Raw genomic sequence first — 16,109 nt, forward strand, 5'->3', positions numbered from 1 at the left:
GCAGTGGTTTTGGTTTATAACCATACAATGGAGAATTACTTAGCAATAAAACAGAAATGAAATACTGATTCATACTACAATATGGATATATCTTGAGAACATTATGCTAAGTTGGAAAAGCCAGTCCACAGAAGACCACATATTGTATAATTCCATTTATATGAAATGTCCAGAGTAGAGAAATCTATAGATAGAAAGTAGATTAGTGTCTGCCAGTAGCTAAAGGAAGAGGATGGAAGGAACTAAGGAGTGACTGTTAATGGATATGGGTTTGTTTTTTTTTTGAGTGATAAAAATGTTTGAAAACTGTTGCAATGGCTGTACAACTCTGTAAATACACTAACCTCTACTGAATTGTATACTTTAAATGGATGAAATATATGGTATGTGGATTTTAATAAAAATGTAAAAAGTAAACTAAATTAAATGCAGACTGCTTAGCTGAGTGTTTGATACACTATGTGCTGTAGCTTTAGTTATGATTATTTTTTAAAATGCATTCTTGGAGGCATCCCTAGAGAATACAGTAACTACACCTTTTATAGGTGAATTTAACATTCTCTACATTCAATCACAAGGAGCTATGATGGTACAGTGGTTAAGGCGTTTGGCTGCTAACCAAAAGGTTGGTGGTTTAAACCCACCAGTTGCTCCACAAAAGAGAGATGAGGCAGTCTTCTTCCATAAAGATGTATAGCCTTGGAAACCCAATGAGGGTTGCTACGAGTTGGAATCGACTTGATGGTGGTGAGTATGGTTTGATTCAGCATATTCAATCACAGAACACTGACTCAAAAATGGAAGCTTTCCAAATCAGCAATGGTTGGGCCGAAGACCAGAGAGGTCTCACTGAGGATCATAAGCATGGCGGTACTGGAGTTACATAGCTGCAAGAAGGGTGCTTTTCACCAATACCCGCACTGCCCTACTCAGGGCTGGCCTGTGGGGAGGTCAGCAGGATAGGTGGCTGGAAGAAGAAAAGTAGGGAAACACCTAAGAAGGAAGAGGCAGTAGAACTTCTAGGACCCAATTTTGACAAGGGCAAATACGTAAAGGACGAAGGACTTTTTGGAGGGGGAACTTGGGGGATACAAAGAGGAGGTCTAAACAAAAAGGCATAAGGATACTTACAGAACAAAACCAAAAAAACCAAACCAAACACTGCTGTCGAGTCGACTGCGACTCATAGTGACCCTTCCTTGGGTTTCCGAGGTAGTATCTATCTCTATGGCAGTAGACTGCCCATGCCCAGTCTTCCTTCCAAGGAGTAGCTAGTGGGTTTGAACCACTAGCCTTCTGGTTAGCAGTCAAATGCCTTAGGCACTATGCCACCAGAGTTCCCAAAGGGTGTAATAAAAAGCTGAAATGTAAAACACCATAATAAGAAATGGTGACACTATTCAATTCCATCTTTGAACCAAAAACATACTCTTAAGGAGAAGGGTAAAGACAATGACCCTTGAAAACTGAAATATATATGGAGGAGAAAAGATAGAGAGAAAAAAAGGCAAAACATCTTGGGAAAAATCTTCAAAAATAAATATTCATACTTTTCACGAAGTCATATACTATCTTCTAGAAATTTAGACTGAGAAATCCATAGGCATTAAATAATTGCAGTATTATTTAGAAATGCAAATAATAGTAACAGAAAATAACACTTATTGGGCTTACCATGTGCCAGGAACTGTATGCTAAACTCATCTCCTAATTCTCATCCTAATCTAATAAAGTTGTTGTCAGGTGCCATCGAGTCGGTTCTGATTCACTGTGACCCTGTGTACAACAGAACGAAACACTGCCCAGTCCTGCACCATCCTCATAAATTTTATGTCTGAGCCACTTGTTGCAGTAGTATTTTGTCAATACCTCATTGAGGGTCTTCCTTTAATTTTTTGACTGACCCTCTACTTTACCAAGCATGATATCCTTCTCCAAGGACTGGTCCTCTCCTGATAACATGTCCAAAGTATGTGAAACAAAGTCTCTCCATTTGTCCTTCTAAGGAGCCTTCCAGCTGTAATTCTTGTAAGACATATTGGTTCATTCTTCTGGCAGTCCATGGTATATTCAATATTCTTTGCCAACATCTTAATTCAAAGGCATCAATTCTTCAGTCTTCCTATTCACTGTCCGCCTTTCTCATGCATACAAGGTGACTGAATATTCCATGGCATGGGTCAGGTGCACTTTAGTCCTCAATATGCTCAAGGAAGTAGATACTACTAATACTCTCATTTTATAGACAAGGAAACTAAGGCACAAAGATGTTAAGTAACAGGTATCAAGGATAGACCACTTATAAATGTAGGCTTGACATTTGAATTCACATGCCTAATTCCAAAAATCTATAAAATTACCAATATACCAGTGTTCCCTAAAGTAGATACCACTGGTGTTCATAAAATGATTTTTTAGGTGGAATAAAACAGACCACTTTTCATCTTAGTATTTATATACTGACATTAATGTATAAGATATATTCTAATATAACATGCAACCATATTAAGTAAATTTACCTATTTATGAAACAGTTATGTAATCTTTTATTTTTAAATAAATATACACAAAATGTCAGTTAACTTTTGAAGTCTTTCTGTCTTACACCTTCAAAATATAGGTAATCTTTCTCCAAAGTATATTTCCCATTGGCTTGTCCCACAACATTTGAACACAACTGCCACTGTGCTCTCTCCTCCCACTTCTTAGTAAGCAACTGTAATCCACCCAGCTGGTAATTTCTGCCACGTATCAGATACTCTTTTTCTCCATTTTATCCTATCTTATCCCAAAGCTCCAGGACAAAGTCATTTAACTATTGATTAAAAGGTCCCAGAAATTTTTCTCAAGGAAAAGGACTGAGTGATCTGGCAGGCATATGGTTGGTTACTTTGCATGAAGCTGCGCACCTCTGCACCAAAACCAAGAGACTCCAACTGACAAAATAGTATTTTAGTGTTTCCTTTTGATGAACCCCAGAGAAACAAAGACTGTACCCAGGTCCTTTGTTTCCCATGACCAGACATCTCTAATACCCTGGAGAGAGGACCCACAGGCAAACAATACCATTTCTGGCTTTGCAATACAGTGAGCACAACTCAAGAATTCTTTGTGCCTCTTGGCAAGTCTTCTGACACCTTAGGCCACTGTACTTGCCACCCACCTCCAGATGCCCAGCCAGTTTCCCAGGTGAAGGTGCTCTCACCCACCTGTGCATGTTTCCATTCGTGGTGAAGGACTGGCCACACACGGTACACTTATACGGCCGTTCGCCAGAGTGCACCAGCATGTGTCGGTCCAGGGAGCTGGCCGAGCTCAGCGACTTCCCGCAGATGCTACAAGAATGGTCGGCTCCTCCAGTGTCTGTATTGTGCTGAAGGAAACAAGAATTTCACTGATCACTTAAGAAGATGGGCCAGAAACTCAGCTACTACTAAATACAAGTTCCAGACTTGATAAAAAATGAGCATGGTTTTTCAGCTACTTTTTTTTCTGTTTCGTTTTAACTATCTTTTGTTATGGATTGTGTCCCTCAAAAAGGTATGTTGAAATCCTAACCTCTGTACCTATGAATAGATCGTATTTGGGGATGAAGGGACTTTATTTGAAGATGTTATCAGTTAAGTCATATTCCTAACCCCTCCTGAGTGGTGTCTTATAAAAGAGAGAAAAGACAGAGATGATCACACACACAAAAAAAGACAGTTGTGAGGATATAAGTAAAGGAATGCCAAGAAATGCCCAGGGCTATCAGAAACTGAGAGAGACAAGGAGAATTTCCACCTACATTGAGAGAGCACAGCCCTTCCAATGCCCTGATTTCAGATACCTAGCCTCCACAAAGCAGCCCTGGTAGCTCAGTGGTTAAGGTGCTTGGTTGAGATACAAAAGATTCATGGCTTGAACCCATTGGGAGAAAGATGTGGCAGTCTGCTTCTGTAAAGATTTACAGCCCTGGAAACTCTATGGGGCAGTTCTACTCTGCCCTATAGAGTTGCTATGAGTCAGAATCGACTCAGCAGCAGCGGGTAGCCTCCAGAACTGGTAAACAATAAATCTCTCTTAAAGCCATCTACTTTGCGCTACTTTGTTGTGACAGCCCTAGGAAATGAAAACATCTTCTATAACACTGAAATATATTAGGAATCCAGGAAAATAACTATTTTGTGTGATTGTCTTCTACTTCCATGTTCCAGTTTGGAAAAATTCTTCCACTGCGAGGCTCAGAGGTGGAAGCCTTTGCAAGACTTTCTGTGAAACACAGAGGTACTGACCACAGATATTAACTCCTATGAACAGAAGGACTTTCAGCTATGAAGCAGACATGTGAAATACTACAAGTCAGCAGCCCCTTTTCAAACTCTATGGCTTATCCCTGCTGTCAGAGGAGAACCAAAACCTACAAAGATTAGAAAGATTTTGACTCTGAAATACGGCAAGAAGAACATTTCTATCCAAACCCAACTATTTTATTATTCAGTACCCCGCCTTCATTCTAGTCCTTCATTGTTCTAAACTCATCAGTACTCTTAAGAATCTGTCATAGCAGGAGAGGGAGGAAGATAAATTTCTTAATACATGAGAAAATAAAACAAAAGATTCCAAAACAAGTAAATTCCCTGCTGCGGGACTTAAATTGGTATTGATATAAGAAGGCAGAGGTCTACATCTATAATCTCATCAAACTGAAAGGGGATGTGCTTACACTGACAAGCCCCATGCAATGAAAAGAGACTTCTGTTTTACATACATAGATGTGTGTATATGTATGTATGAGTGTGTGTGTGTGTATAAACACACATACACATATATATGTATATAAATATATATTCAACTAGATTTTTTAAAATTTTAAAAGGTGCTCTGTGTTGATCTAAGATTCTAAAAATTACACAAATACACAAAAATGATCATTCAGCATTTACTTCCCAAACTACTAAGGTGTTAAATTTAACACTTAACATTTTAAAAGTTACAGTTCCCTGCTCTCTGCTAATGAAGAATGGTTTAAAGCAAGGATACAAAAGAAGTCTGGAATTGAACTCAATCCTCTGGCTTCCAGCCAAACAACAGACAGGCATCCAGGGTAAACATTTCCATCAGGCAGATACACTCGTTGTTGTTGTTGTTGTTGTTGTTGTTATGTGCCCTTGAGTCAGAGCGACTCATAGTGGCCGAGGCAGTATCACCACGGGAAGCAGATTGCTCAACCTTCCTTCCGAGGAGTGCTTGGTGGGTTTGAACCGCCAGCCTTCTGGTTAGCAGTCAAATGTCTTAGGCACTATACCACCAGAGGGTAAACATTTACATCAGGCAGATATACTCCTTAGAACATCAATCATGGGAGAACAGGAGAGCACTATTTGCATAGGGAGATAACTCAGGGGGCAGGAATGCATAGGAAGAAAAGACACAGGGAAGAAGTAACTATAGGAAGGAAGTAGGAAGAGAGCTGTTTCCATTGTGGGAAAGTGCAATGTCATGAAACAAAATGTGTATGAACCACTACATGGAAAATGAATTTGCTCTGTAAACTTTCACCCTCCCCTACCAAAAAAAAAAAAAAGAATACAAAAGAAAGTGGCAAACCTGACGAATGTGCATAGTTAGCTGGTGCTGTGTAGTGCAAATCTTTTCACACAGGGGACAGTTATAGGAAGACTTTTCCTCTTTTGTTTCCTTAAAAAAAAAAAAAAAGGTATTAGAATGAAGAATGAATTTCAAGTCACAGTAAAACAGTAACATTTATTTCTGTAATACCACCTGTGTCTCATGAGCTATCTACATGGCTAGGAGCATGGGCTCTGGAGGCTGCAGGGATGAACTTAGTAAACCTGTCCTCAGTTTCCTCATTGGTAAATTGGAACAACAGTAACACCTAGCCACAGAGGTGAGGATTCAGTTGATTAACACACAGGAAACACCACAACAGTACCTAGTACAGAGCATATTCTCCATAAATATTAGTGCTTTGTTACAATGACACCACTTAATTAATTGTCATAGTCACTCTGTGATAGAGGTTAGCATTTCATGGATATGTAATGGCTGCACATTAAGGCTCAAGCCATGGCAGAACTAGAGAAGGAATGTTTTTCCCACGTCTGATACAGGCTCCTCACTATTTTCTACCTGGCCTCTGAAGCCCCCCAAAACACATGAAAGGACATAAAGTTCTCATCAAACAAACCCACCCTACCAATGGGTATCAACATGGCCCCTTCACCTACTACTAGCATCTATTTGACATCGCTCCCAGGGAAGAATGCTGTGGCTGTTGAAACTCTGATGGGGATGACAAACTCTGATGGTTACAGCAGAGTCAGCTCAATATGTGGCTTCTTGTTGTTGTTACATGCCGTCGAGTCAGACTCGACTCATAGCGACCCTTCCTTGGGTTTCTGAGGCAGTATCACTACGGAAGTAGATTGTCCCATCTTCCTTCCGAGGAGTGGCTTGTGGGTTTGAACCGCCAGCCTCCTGGTTAGCAGTCAAGTGCCTTAGCCACGATGCTACCAGAGTGCCCAGTATGTGGCTAGGAGGCTCATTTTATGTTCCCTAAAGAGACAACCTCCTTCACTAACCATACATTATAGCCATTCTTTCCAAACAGAATACCCCTAAACACTTTAATACTTCATGGAGATCTGCATGAATGTACCCATCACCACCTCCTCATCGCCACAATCCCTAAGCACCACAGATCCCTGTCCCAATCCTATCCTCAAAACTAACTGGATCAAGGACTGGCTACCCCTGCCAGGAACTGGGATGCTAAAAGACTAAGGCAGATAAATAGGTTCCCAAAGGTCAGCAAAACTACCTGGGAAGCTTTGTGAAATGTGGATTTCACAATGGGTAGGGATGGTACTGAACCCTAGAAATTTGTGTCACAATCACAACCTGCCCAGGAGATTGTGATACGTGCCTGGGTTTGGGAATGACGAATTTAGGTCATCAAGAGCACTTGAATTAAAAGTTCATGTAGAGTTGGGGCTGGACCCAGGGCTGTGGTAAGTCAAAGCCACAAGCTGGCAACAATGTCAGTGCTGATCAAAGCAAGACACCAGGTATTCTAAGAGAGAGGGAGGGAGTCATCTTCATGGCCAGAACCTTAGGGCAAGGTTGTATATCAACAGACCCCTTTATGCTTGAGTAAGTTTGAATGTATCCCTATTCCTCACAAATAATAGTAATAATAAAAAAAAAACATTTAATGAACACTTAATATGTACTAAACTCTGAATATACAGAAATGCTGTTTTTTTTCCATAATCACTAAGAGAGAGCTACTATTATGTATCCCATTTTCTGAATGAGGAAACTGAGGTACAGAGAAGCAAGTGACTTGTCCCAAATCAGGGAACTATCAAGCAGCAGACATGGATTAAAACTCAGGTGGTTGATTCTACAGCCCATGCCCTAATCCATGGTGCCATGTGAGTCTGACCAAGAAGGAAGGACAAAGTCTGAGGCACAGACAGGAAACACCTTTGTGGTTGCTCATGAGCGATGATGGAAATAAAAGTTACCCAAAGACTATAAAGACAAATGGCCCCACCAAGCAGATGGGGAGGAGGGCATGCAGGAGGATGTCTGTGTGTATCATCTAAGGTGGTTTTCTCTCACTCCTCTTCCAAGACTCTCATCCTCATTTCAAGCAATATAAATTATTTCCTAATTTGAAGATTTGGGACTAAGAATAAGGCACGTTATACATTTTCTCACTCTCAAATTGAACACATTTAAGGATATAGATTCTAAAAAGTCAATCACCCAGAGACAGTCAAAAAAAAAAAAAAAAAAATTCCCTGTGTCACCTAGTTATCCATAAACTTCTACTCCTCCCAGAGGTACAATGTGTGTTAGGGTGGAGGGGGATCGTATCTTCTTAGCCCAGTTCTGCAACTACAGTCAGAATAGAGCTGGCCAAGGATCACCAGACAGACAAATAGCAACACAAGAATAAGAACATTTGCCATAAAATAAGAACATCTGTCATAAAATAGCTGGGCCAAACGTCAGGGTCAAGTTCAGTTTCTGGGTACTTTTACAAAATCACCACATAAACACACCAATTTCTGTTGAGTGGATTACAACTTAAGAGTGGCCCCATGTGTTTCAGAGCAGAACTGTGGCTCCACAGGGTTTTCCACAGCTAATTTCTTCAGAAGTAGATCACCAGGCCTTTCTTCCAAGGTGCCTCTGGATGGACTTGAACTTCCAACCTTTTGGTTAGCAAATGAGCAAGTTAATCATTTGCATGACCCAAGGAATCCATATATATGTGTGTGTGTATGTGTGTGTAATATATATACATATATCATACGCACACATACATACATGTGTGTGTGTGTATATGTGTATATACGCATACATGTAAAGAAAAATTCACCAGTAGGATATGAGTAAATGTTGGAAAGTCAGGCCTGTAAGTGGCCAGCCAGCCTTTTCAGGAGACGAATTTAAGAAAAAACAAGACCATTTGAGTTCACCTTGAAGGAGACCCCAGACATACTATGCAGCTTGGTGGAGCTGGCTGGTATTGACTCTGGGGCTTATCATTAACCAGAACCCAAACGTTCTCTGAGGCTGGCAGTGGTATGTTGCACACAAGGCAGAGCAACAAAATCCAAGGTGGTTTGGAAGAAGGAAGTCTGCTGGCTCAGACTTAAGTTTTAAAAACAAACCAAACAGAAAAGAGAGTGTCATGGCCCTTGCTAAGGCTCTCCTGGGGACTTAGTTAAATCCACCTATGACAGCTCTGCTGGTAAAAGGAACACACACTTCCTAAGCTGAAAGATAAAATTAGCAGCTAATGTGATAACTAACCATCCCCATAATGAAACAATCTGGCAGCCATGCCAGACATCCGCTGGGGCTAATCTGTCCTGGAACTCTCTGGTGGCCCTGATGGAACTCTTCCCTCTTCTGAACCTCCCCATCCTGTTCACAGGTAAGAAAGATACTTTATTCTTCTAGGCACTCTTTCCCTGACTGCATCTGGTTTTCTGAAGAATTCACTGAATATACTGTGTAACCTCTGGCCTGGACATCCTTTTCAAAAATCAAGTCAGTGAAGGAGAAAAAGAGAAGGGTGAAAATGGCCTAGTCACACCTACACCAGCTGCTTCCCCATACCTTCAGGATCAATCTCTACTAACATGTGGGACAGGAGCTATGTTGGGTCCTGCTATGGCTGTACCTCTGGTCTCTGACCAACTGGGAATATAGCCTAAAGCCTGGACTTGTGCCAACTCGGCTTCTGCTGGGGCCACGCTAGCTGTGCTATTTAAGGAAGCCCTTTCCCACCACTCCCATGCCATGCTTTGCTGGTGGAGCAGAGAAGAGGAGGACATTGACCTCATGTGTCTTATTCATCATGAAATGAGAGGCTCCTAGCCAGGACCTGGGTGGCAGTAAGAACTGGGTACACTTTGGTAAATGGATTGATGGACGGACAGATGGATGGATGAACACAGTGGACAATCATGTGGGAGTGGAAGTAAACCTTTTCTTCACAGAGCTAGCTCTCCTTCTTGTTCAGGCCACAGCCATGCAGGCTTAGTATTTTCTCAGGTACCCACAGGAAGAGAAGCATATGGAGATAAGGGGAAAAGACAGAAAAGAGATCAATGCCCCGACCCTAAAGCATCATTTAACTGTCAAGCTTCAGCCTCGAGAAGGGGTGAGAAATTGACATTTTCACCTACAGCTGATGGGACTATATAGGCTGGCGGTGCTTTTTCTGGAGTGCATGTTGTATCAAAGGCCTTAACTAACGATGTACTTCTAAGAATGTATAGAAAACCATCAGCGATGTGCTTACAGATCTCTTTGTAAGGACAATTACCGAATAAAGTGAATTCATAAAATCCAACAGGTTTACTTTCCTATCTACCCCTAAAAAAACCCCAAAACCAAACTCACTGCTGTCGAGTCGGATCCGACTCGTGGCAACCCCTCCCTTGGGTTTCTGAGGCAGTATCACTATGGAAGTGGAGTGCCCAATCTTCCTTCCGAGGAATGGCTGGTGGATTTGAACCGTCAGCTTTCTGGTTAGCAGTCAAATGCTTTAGGCACTACGTCACCAGAGCTCCTAGTATCTACCCCTAGTACCTAGATAAACCCAGAAGAACATCTCCCTAAGGTTTGGTATAACCCCATTTAATCAGTTAAATGAAAAATGAAATGTGGAGTTAAGTAGTTAATTCATATCATATGGATTCAGAGAAAAAATGAGATCTATTCACCTTCTGCCTCACTCTTTACCTCTGTCAGTATAACTTTTCAAAAGTGCCCATTTATATATTAATTAAAAACTCATGTTATATCCCAATGGATTCTGAGCAGGGGGGAGGTGAGAGAAATAGCAGTCTCAGTATAAATAGTACTTATTTGTTATCCAATCTAAAGACACTAAAAAAAAAAAAAGCAGTGGCTTTGAAAATCCCATTAACCAGCTGTGTGAAAAAGGAAACAAAGCACATTATAGCAGAAGAATAAGTCAAATAAGTCACGTTCTTTGCCTTGGTCATCATATGATGAAAGCTTGCATCCAAATCAAATTATGGGACAGAGAGTAAGGGAACGTTCACCAACATTTAGCAAAGAAAATTTTCTCCATGAAAGGAAACTGACATAAGCTATGAAATATTTGCTCCTGAAACATTAAGACCTCTGGGTATATTAATTTAATCCCAAACAAAGCCAAGGCTGTGTCTTAGAAAGCTGGGACTAAAGGGAACATCCTTTTTTCAATGTTCTCAGAGACTAAACCCACCAGGCTTCATGGCCAAGTCTACGAAAGCTTACCTGGTTCCTTCTGCCAATCCGATTTGGTCCTGGAGGCTTTGTGGGGGACTTGACGCCCTGGGAGCTTCCGCCATTCTCGGCGATCTTCCCTACACTCATTACTGCTGACATCATGGTGTTGATGGAAGATAAGTCTGAACCTTCCAAGCCAATGGGCGAACTTGACGTCATTGGGACAAGGGTTTATGCGCATAAGAAGCCTCTGCCATAGAACTGAAAATCGGAAATTACTGATGCGATTGATCGCTATCAAGGGTAGGCTGACATTGTGGCCAGGTGGCACTGGCTGGGTTTCTATAACTGATCAAGTCAAAAAGCCTAAAGCCTGCTTTCTTCAGTTTAAAGCAATACCCATGGCTGTAATGATTCAAGCTTCCAACTAAATGAAGGTTTGGTATAGCAAAGGATGACTGAATGATCTTGCTTTAATCTTGTCCTTATGCCACCAATAAGACTCATCAAATCATTTGAAACAGGTTTCTCTGCCTTTCTTAATCTTAGATTAAGCAGAGTTTAGAAAGGCTAAATCAATAGTTAGGGAACCCAGGGGGCTGCCATTAGGCCAGCACCCTCCTAAGAAGGTATAGTCATTTACTACTATATGAATTGCCTACAATGAAACACCAGTGATGAGAATGTACAGGTTGCACTTAACTCTACTACTATAATACAGTGTTTTTAATTGTTGCTGTTGTTGTTACGTGCCGTGGAGTCGGACCGACTCATAGTGATGGAGAGTCCAAATTTCTAAGACAACTGAGAGACCCAACACCATTAGAATTGTAACCAAGTTTCAAATCGACATAAGAAAGCCTGTTTCTTTAAAAATACAAACAGATACTAATATCCTTCCATGAGTTGAGAAAACAGAAAGAAAAATCTGCCCCCTACAGCCAATTACCTCCATTTTCTGCCCCAATTGATACACTGTGGAATTTTCCCCTGCAATAGCTATCATTTGCATGTAGCAGCAAGCGAGTCTGTGTTTATGTCTTTCTTCTCTTCTCTTGGTGCCACTCGTTGACACTGGAAGGGAAGCAGAAGTAAAAAGGTTTGGTGAATGTCTTTTAACTGAGTGAAGAAAATATGAAACTCTCTCCTCTGCCACACTATATTCATAGAAATACAAGGAGCACAGATGAAAAGCAATTTCTAAATCTTTTTCTTCCAAAAACCACATTCTATAGTTGCTTTTCAACATTAACTGATGTCCATTTTAGAGCTTCACCCTCACTCCCAATAGCCAACATTCTGTGGTATTTTACTTTCTGATGTTCTCTCACACACCCATGGAATTTTCCTTCATTCTGCACCTCCTATCCTCCCCGCTTCTTTGCCCAAGTACTCTCACAAACTACCACTTGACCCACCTCATGCTTCTACCTAAAACTGACCAAAGACAACGCGGTTAAGAAATTCATGAAAGGTTCATAGTCTAAAACGTATTACCAAAAAAAGAAGAAAACCAAACTCATTGCCATCAAGTCGATTCAGACTCAAAGCAACCCCCTTTGGGTTTCTCAGTCTTTACGGAAGTAGATTGCCCAGCTGGTGGGTTTGAATCACCAACCTCTGGTTAGCAGTCAAATGCCTTAAGTATTACATCACCAGAAAGTAGTTAAGTCAGACTTCAAAGAAACTTGGAAAGATGAATGGAATGACTTTGATCCACCGTCACATCATTACCTCTTCAGGAATTTTCTCCAAGTAGACATAGTATGGCTATAGGAATGGCCAGATATATGTCTACAGGCAAATTATTTCCTATGTAATTATTTCCAGGAATATATTCTATAGCTGGAACCCTGTTGTTGTTGTTATTATGTGCCATCAGGTCGAACCTGACTCATAGTGACCCCTCCTTGGGTTTCTGAGGCAGTTATCACTACGGAAGTAGATTGCCCCATCTTCCTTCCAAGGAGTGGCTGGTGGGTTTGAACTGCCAGTCTTCTGGTTAGCAGTCAAGTGCCTTAGGCACTATGCTACCAGAGCTCCCTGAAACCCTGTTAGTAAGGCACATATCCTGTTACCCTGAAGTGTGAGTAAATTTCAACAGGGAGGTGTAACATACCCTCAGAACTTTGTTATAAAAAAAAAAGTCCGAAGCAGCAGTAAAAGATTCAAGCCCATCATCTCAGCTGCCAAAGCAAATGCTTACGCTTAGAAATGATAGGAGAGAGAACATTGTTTTTTGTGGTGTCTCCTTAAACTTTGGGGGATGTGACCAAGGATATGACAAATAGCAACACCCAGAGAAGCTACAAATGTTCAGCTACCTAGCAGCACAGCAGGTAAGGCCTGGAGTTACACCTTCACTAAGTGATAGACACTATCATCTGAGTCTTAAAATCCTACCAAAAAACAATCTTTAGGAAGAGTGTCTTCCTTGTCAATAGGCAAAAATGTCCTTTCCTTGTTAATAGACATTTTGAACCTAATGGTTTTCCAAATGGTAGGAAAAGTGACTGACTACAGAAATCATACAATTTAAGACTACTGACTCACTCTCTCCATCTTTTCTCATCAATAGAGGAAAGCTATGGCCCAAGTTAAAGGGGAAAAAAAAAAAAAAAAAACTGCTGTCTTTCCATAAAGTTTCCCCACACTTGAAGAACATTTACGCTAATTTGTAATTATATAAAATCTAAAACTTTCAGTTTTTAACTGTCTTTGAAAGTTTATCTGGGAGATCTCTCTAAGAAACAACACATATACACAAGTGTACATGTGTGTGTACACACACACATCACTAATCTTTCTTAATGAATTTTTAATAGAAGTATCATCAGTTTCCTGAACTTTTTGCAATCAATCAGCATGTAATTATTTATCTGATTTGAATAAATGACTATTTTCAATACCAAATTCATCTCACTCTTTAAAATATACCTCTCCCATAATTATAAAAGAATGGACTCAAATCTGGTTATTGTAATTGTTACGTGAGTAAAAACAAAACACGCTTTTCTACCAGCGTATACAGAACACTGAATATACCATAGGCTATATGATTATAGGAGAATAAACAAATCTGTCTTGGAGGAAGTAAAGCGGGAATGTTTTTTTGAAGAGAGACTTCATCTTTCATACTTTGGGTCATGTTGTCAGAAGGGACCTATCCCTGGAGAAGCATATTATGCTTAGTAGAGGGTCAGTGAAAAACAGGGAGACTCTCAACGAGATGGATTAACACAGTAGCTCCAAGGATGGGCTCATGTATAATAACAATTGTGAGAATAGTGCAGGACTGGACAGTGTTTTGTTCTGTTGTACATGGGGTCACTAAATCAGAACTGACTCGATAGCACTTGACGACAACCAATGTATACGAAGGGTTTTGAAGACGATCTTGCTTTTGTTCAATTATTACATTCGAAAGACAAAAATATGACCATTTACTCAAATCTGGAAACAGGTAGGCGTAACATACCTCTAGGACTACATGTAAAAATTGCAAAGTATTAAAAATATATTCGACGTGTCCACCCAGGAGCGCCTCAAAAGAACTGATGATCTTCTTCCAAATAAATCAGCCATGGGGGCATGGGGGGAGGGGCAGATGTGAGTGTGTATGTGTATAGATATGTTGTTGTTGTTGTTATCTACCATCGAGTTGGACCCGACTTCATAGTGACCCCTCCTTGGGTTTCTGAAGCAGTATTACTATGGAAGTAGATTGCCCCATCTTCCTTCCGAGAAGTGGCTGGTGGGTTTGAATCACCAGCCTTCTGGTTAGCAGTCAAGTGCCTTAGGCACTATGCTACCAGAGCTCCCGTGTACAGATATAGATATTCTAAGTCTATTGTTGAGTAGAGAAAGAAAAATGGAGGTGAGGAAAATAGTCTATAGGAATACTAATAAAAACGTAACAGAGCCACAGTGAAGGGAATAATTTTTCTCACTGTCGGTCCTGACACCAGTGATAAATTCTTGCAATTTACTTAAGTGTTTTAAATATAGAATGCCTAGCAAGTCACTAAGGAGCACTGGTGGCACACTGGTTAAAGCGCTTGGCTGCTAACCAAAAGGTCAGCAGTTGAAAGCCACCAACCACTCCATGGGAGAAAAGACTTGGCGATTTGCTTCCATAAAGATTTATAGCCTTGGAAACCCTACGAAGCAGTTCTAGTCTGTCCTATAAGGTCGCTGAGTTGCAATCGACTCTTTCGCACATAACAACAATAACAAACAAGTTACTATAGCTAGTCAAGAGAAGGGCTGGAAGTTACAAGGACTCATCCAAATTGGAAATGGAGAAAAGCCATGCAAACTTGCTTCCCATTCTGTCTGAACAGGAAGACATCTGCTAAGTTTACTTCCCCCTTTGGGATCAGGCATAAAGTGTGACACTGCAAACTGATGATGCCAAGATCATCTACACTTACTCCTTTTACCCATTTTACATGTAAATTCGCAATATATACTATATATGTAATATATATACATACATATATATTAAACAAAAAAATCTTCTAATTGTAATCTGAGAGTGCAACTGACAATATCAAACTCCAAGCTCCACTGATCAGAAAGGAGAAATTGCTTCAGAAGCAGCAGATAACAAGATCCTTAGAGTTGTTTTAAGATTTTGCTCTAGTTTGCTCATACCTTATATCTGAACTCTCTCTTTGGGGGTAGCTGACTGTTCTATATAGAAAAGGGGTGGGGTGGGGACGCTACCTTACCATTAAGGATCATCTGTGTGCTAAGTAAACAGAAACAAGATAACCAGAATTAGTCTATTCTTCCTACCTTTACCCTCTGGATTGTACCAGAGCAATAACCCAAACTAACAAATCTAAACCTTTGGACACTCAATCTTAGTTATTTATAGTCCTAATATGTTCATTCTCTCATCTGTGCTCTCTACTCCCCCTGATATTATCCTCCGCATCAGCCTACCACTGCCAAGAAATAAAATGAAACAAAACAACCCTAAAACAACAACCACCAAAAGAAAAACTTCAGGCCCTTTCTATTACAACCACCTTCAGCTGGAATCAGATGCACTGGGAACCAGATGACGTTCACAAATCACAGATATAAAAAGAACTCATCCTCTTCACTGAAATCACCATGTAGGCTGGCCTGGTGTGCCAGTTTTTAACACAAAGAATCTGGATTTGGAGTGGGGAGGGAGAAGAAAGGAACCAGGTGTCTAAAGTGTTGCTTCCCGTGAGGCCAACAATCAGCACCCTTCTGGGATTTTTTTTATCCCACACCATAGCCTGGTTACATCAAGAAGAACTGACAATTCAATTGCAACTTTAACATGACTGTGGATCAAAGCTCCA

At 40.6% G+C, this 16,109-nt stretch overlaps 1 protein-coding gene across 1 annotated transcript in view; it reads right to left on the bottom strand.

Annotated features, from left to right (window-relative positions):
- The window catches only part of RREB1 (ras responsive element binding protein 1), a 91,329-nt gene extending 80,343 nt beyond the window's left edge, over positions 1-10,986 (bottom strand). The window contains exons 1-3 of the mRNA XM_042780219.1: positions 10,816-10,986; positions 5,590-5,679; positions 3,210-3,373 (exon numbers count right to left, since the gene is read on the bottom strand). Coding sequence (XP_042636153.1) covers positions 3,210-3,373; positions 5,590-5,679; positions 10,816-10,986 — 425 coding nt within the window. The remainder of the gene's footprint in view (positions 1-3,209; positions 3,374-5,589; positions 5,680-10,815) is intronic.
- Positions 10,987-16,109: the final 5,123 nt, after the last annotated feature.

Source organism: Orycteropus afer, unplaced genomic scaffold, assembly GCF_000298275.1.
Source record: "Orycteropus afer afer isolate SDZICR_OR568_19922 unplaced genomic scaffold, OryAfe1.0 scaffold00027, whole genome shotgun sequence".
In the NCBI taxonomy this organism is placed as follows: domain Eukaryota; kingdom Metazoa; phylum Chordata; class Mammalia; order Tubulidentata; family Orycteropodidae; genus Orycteropus; species Orycteropus afer.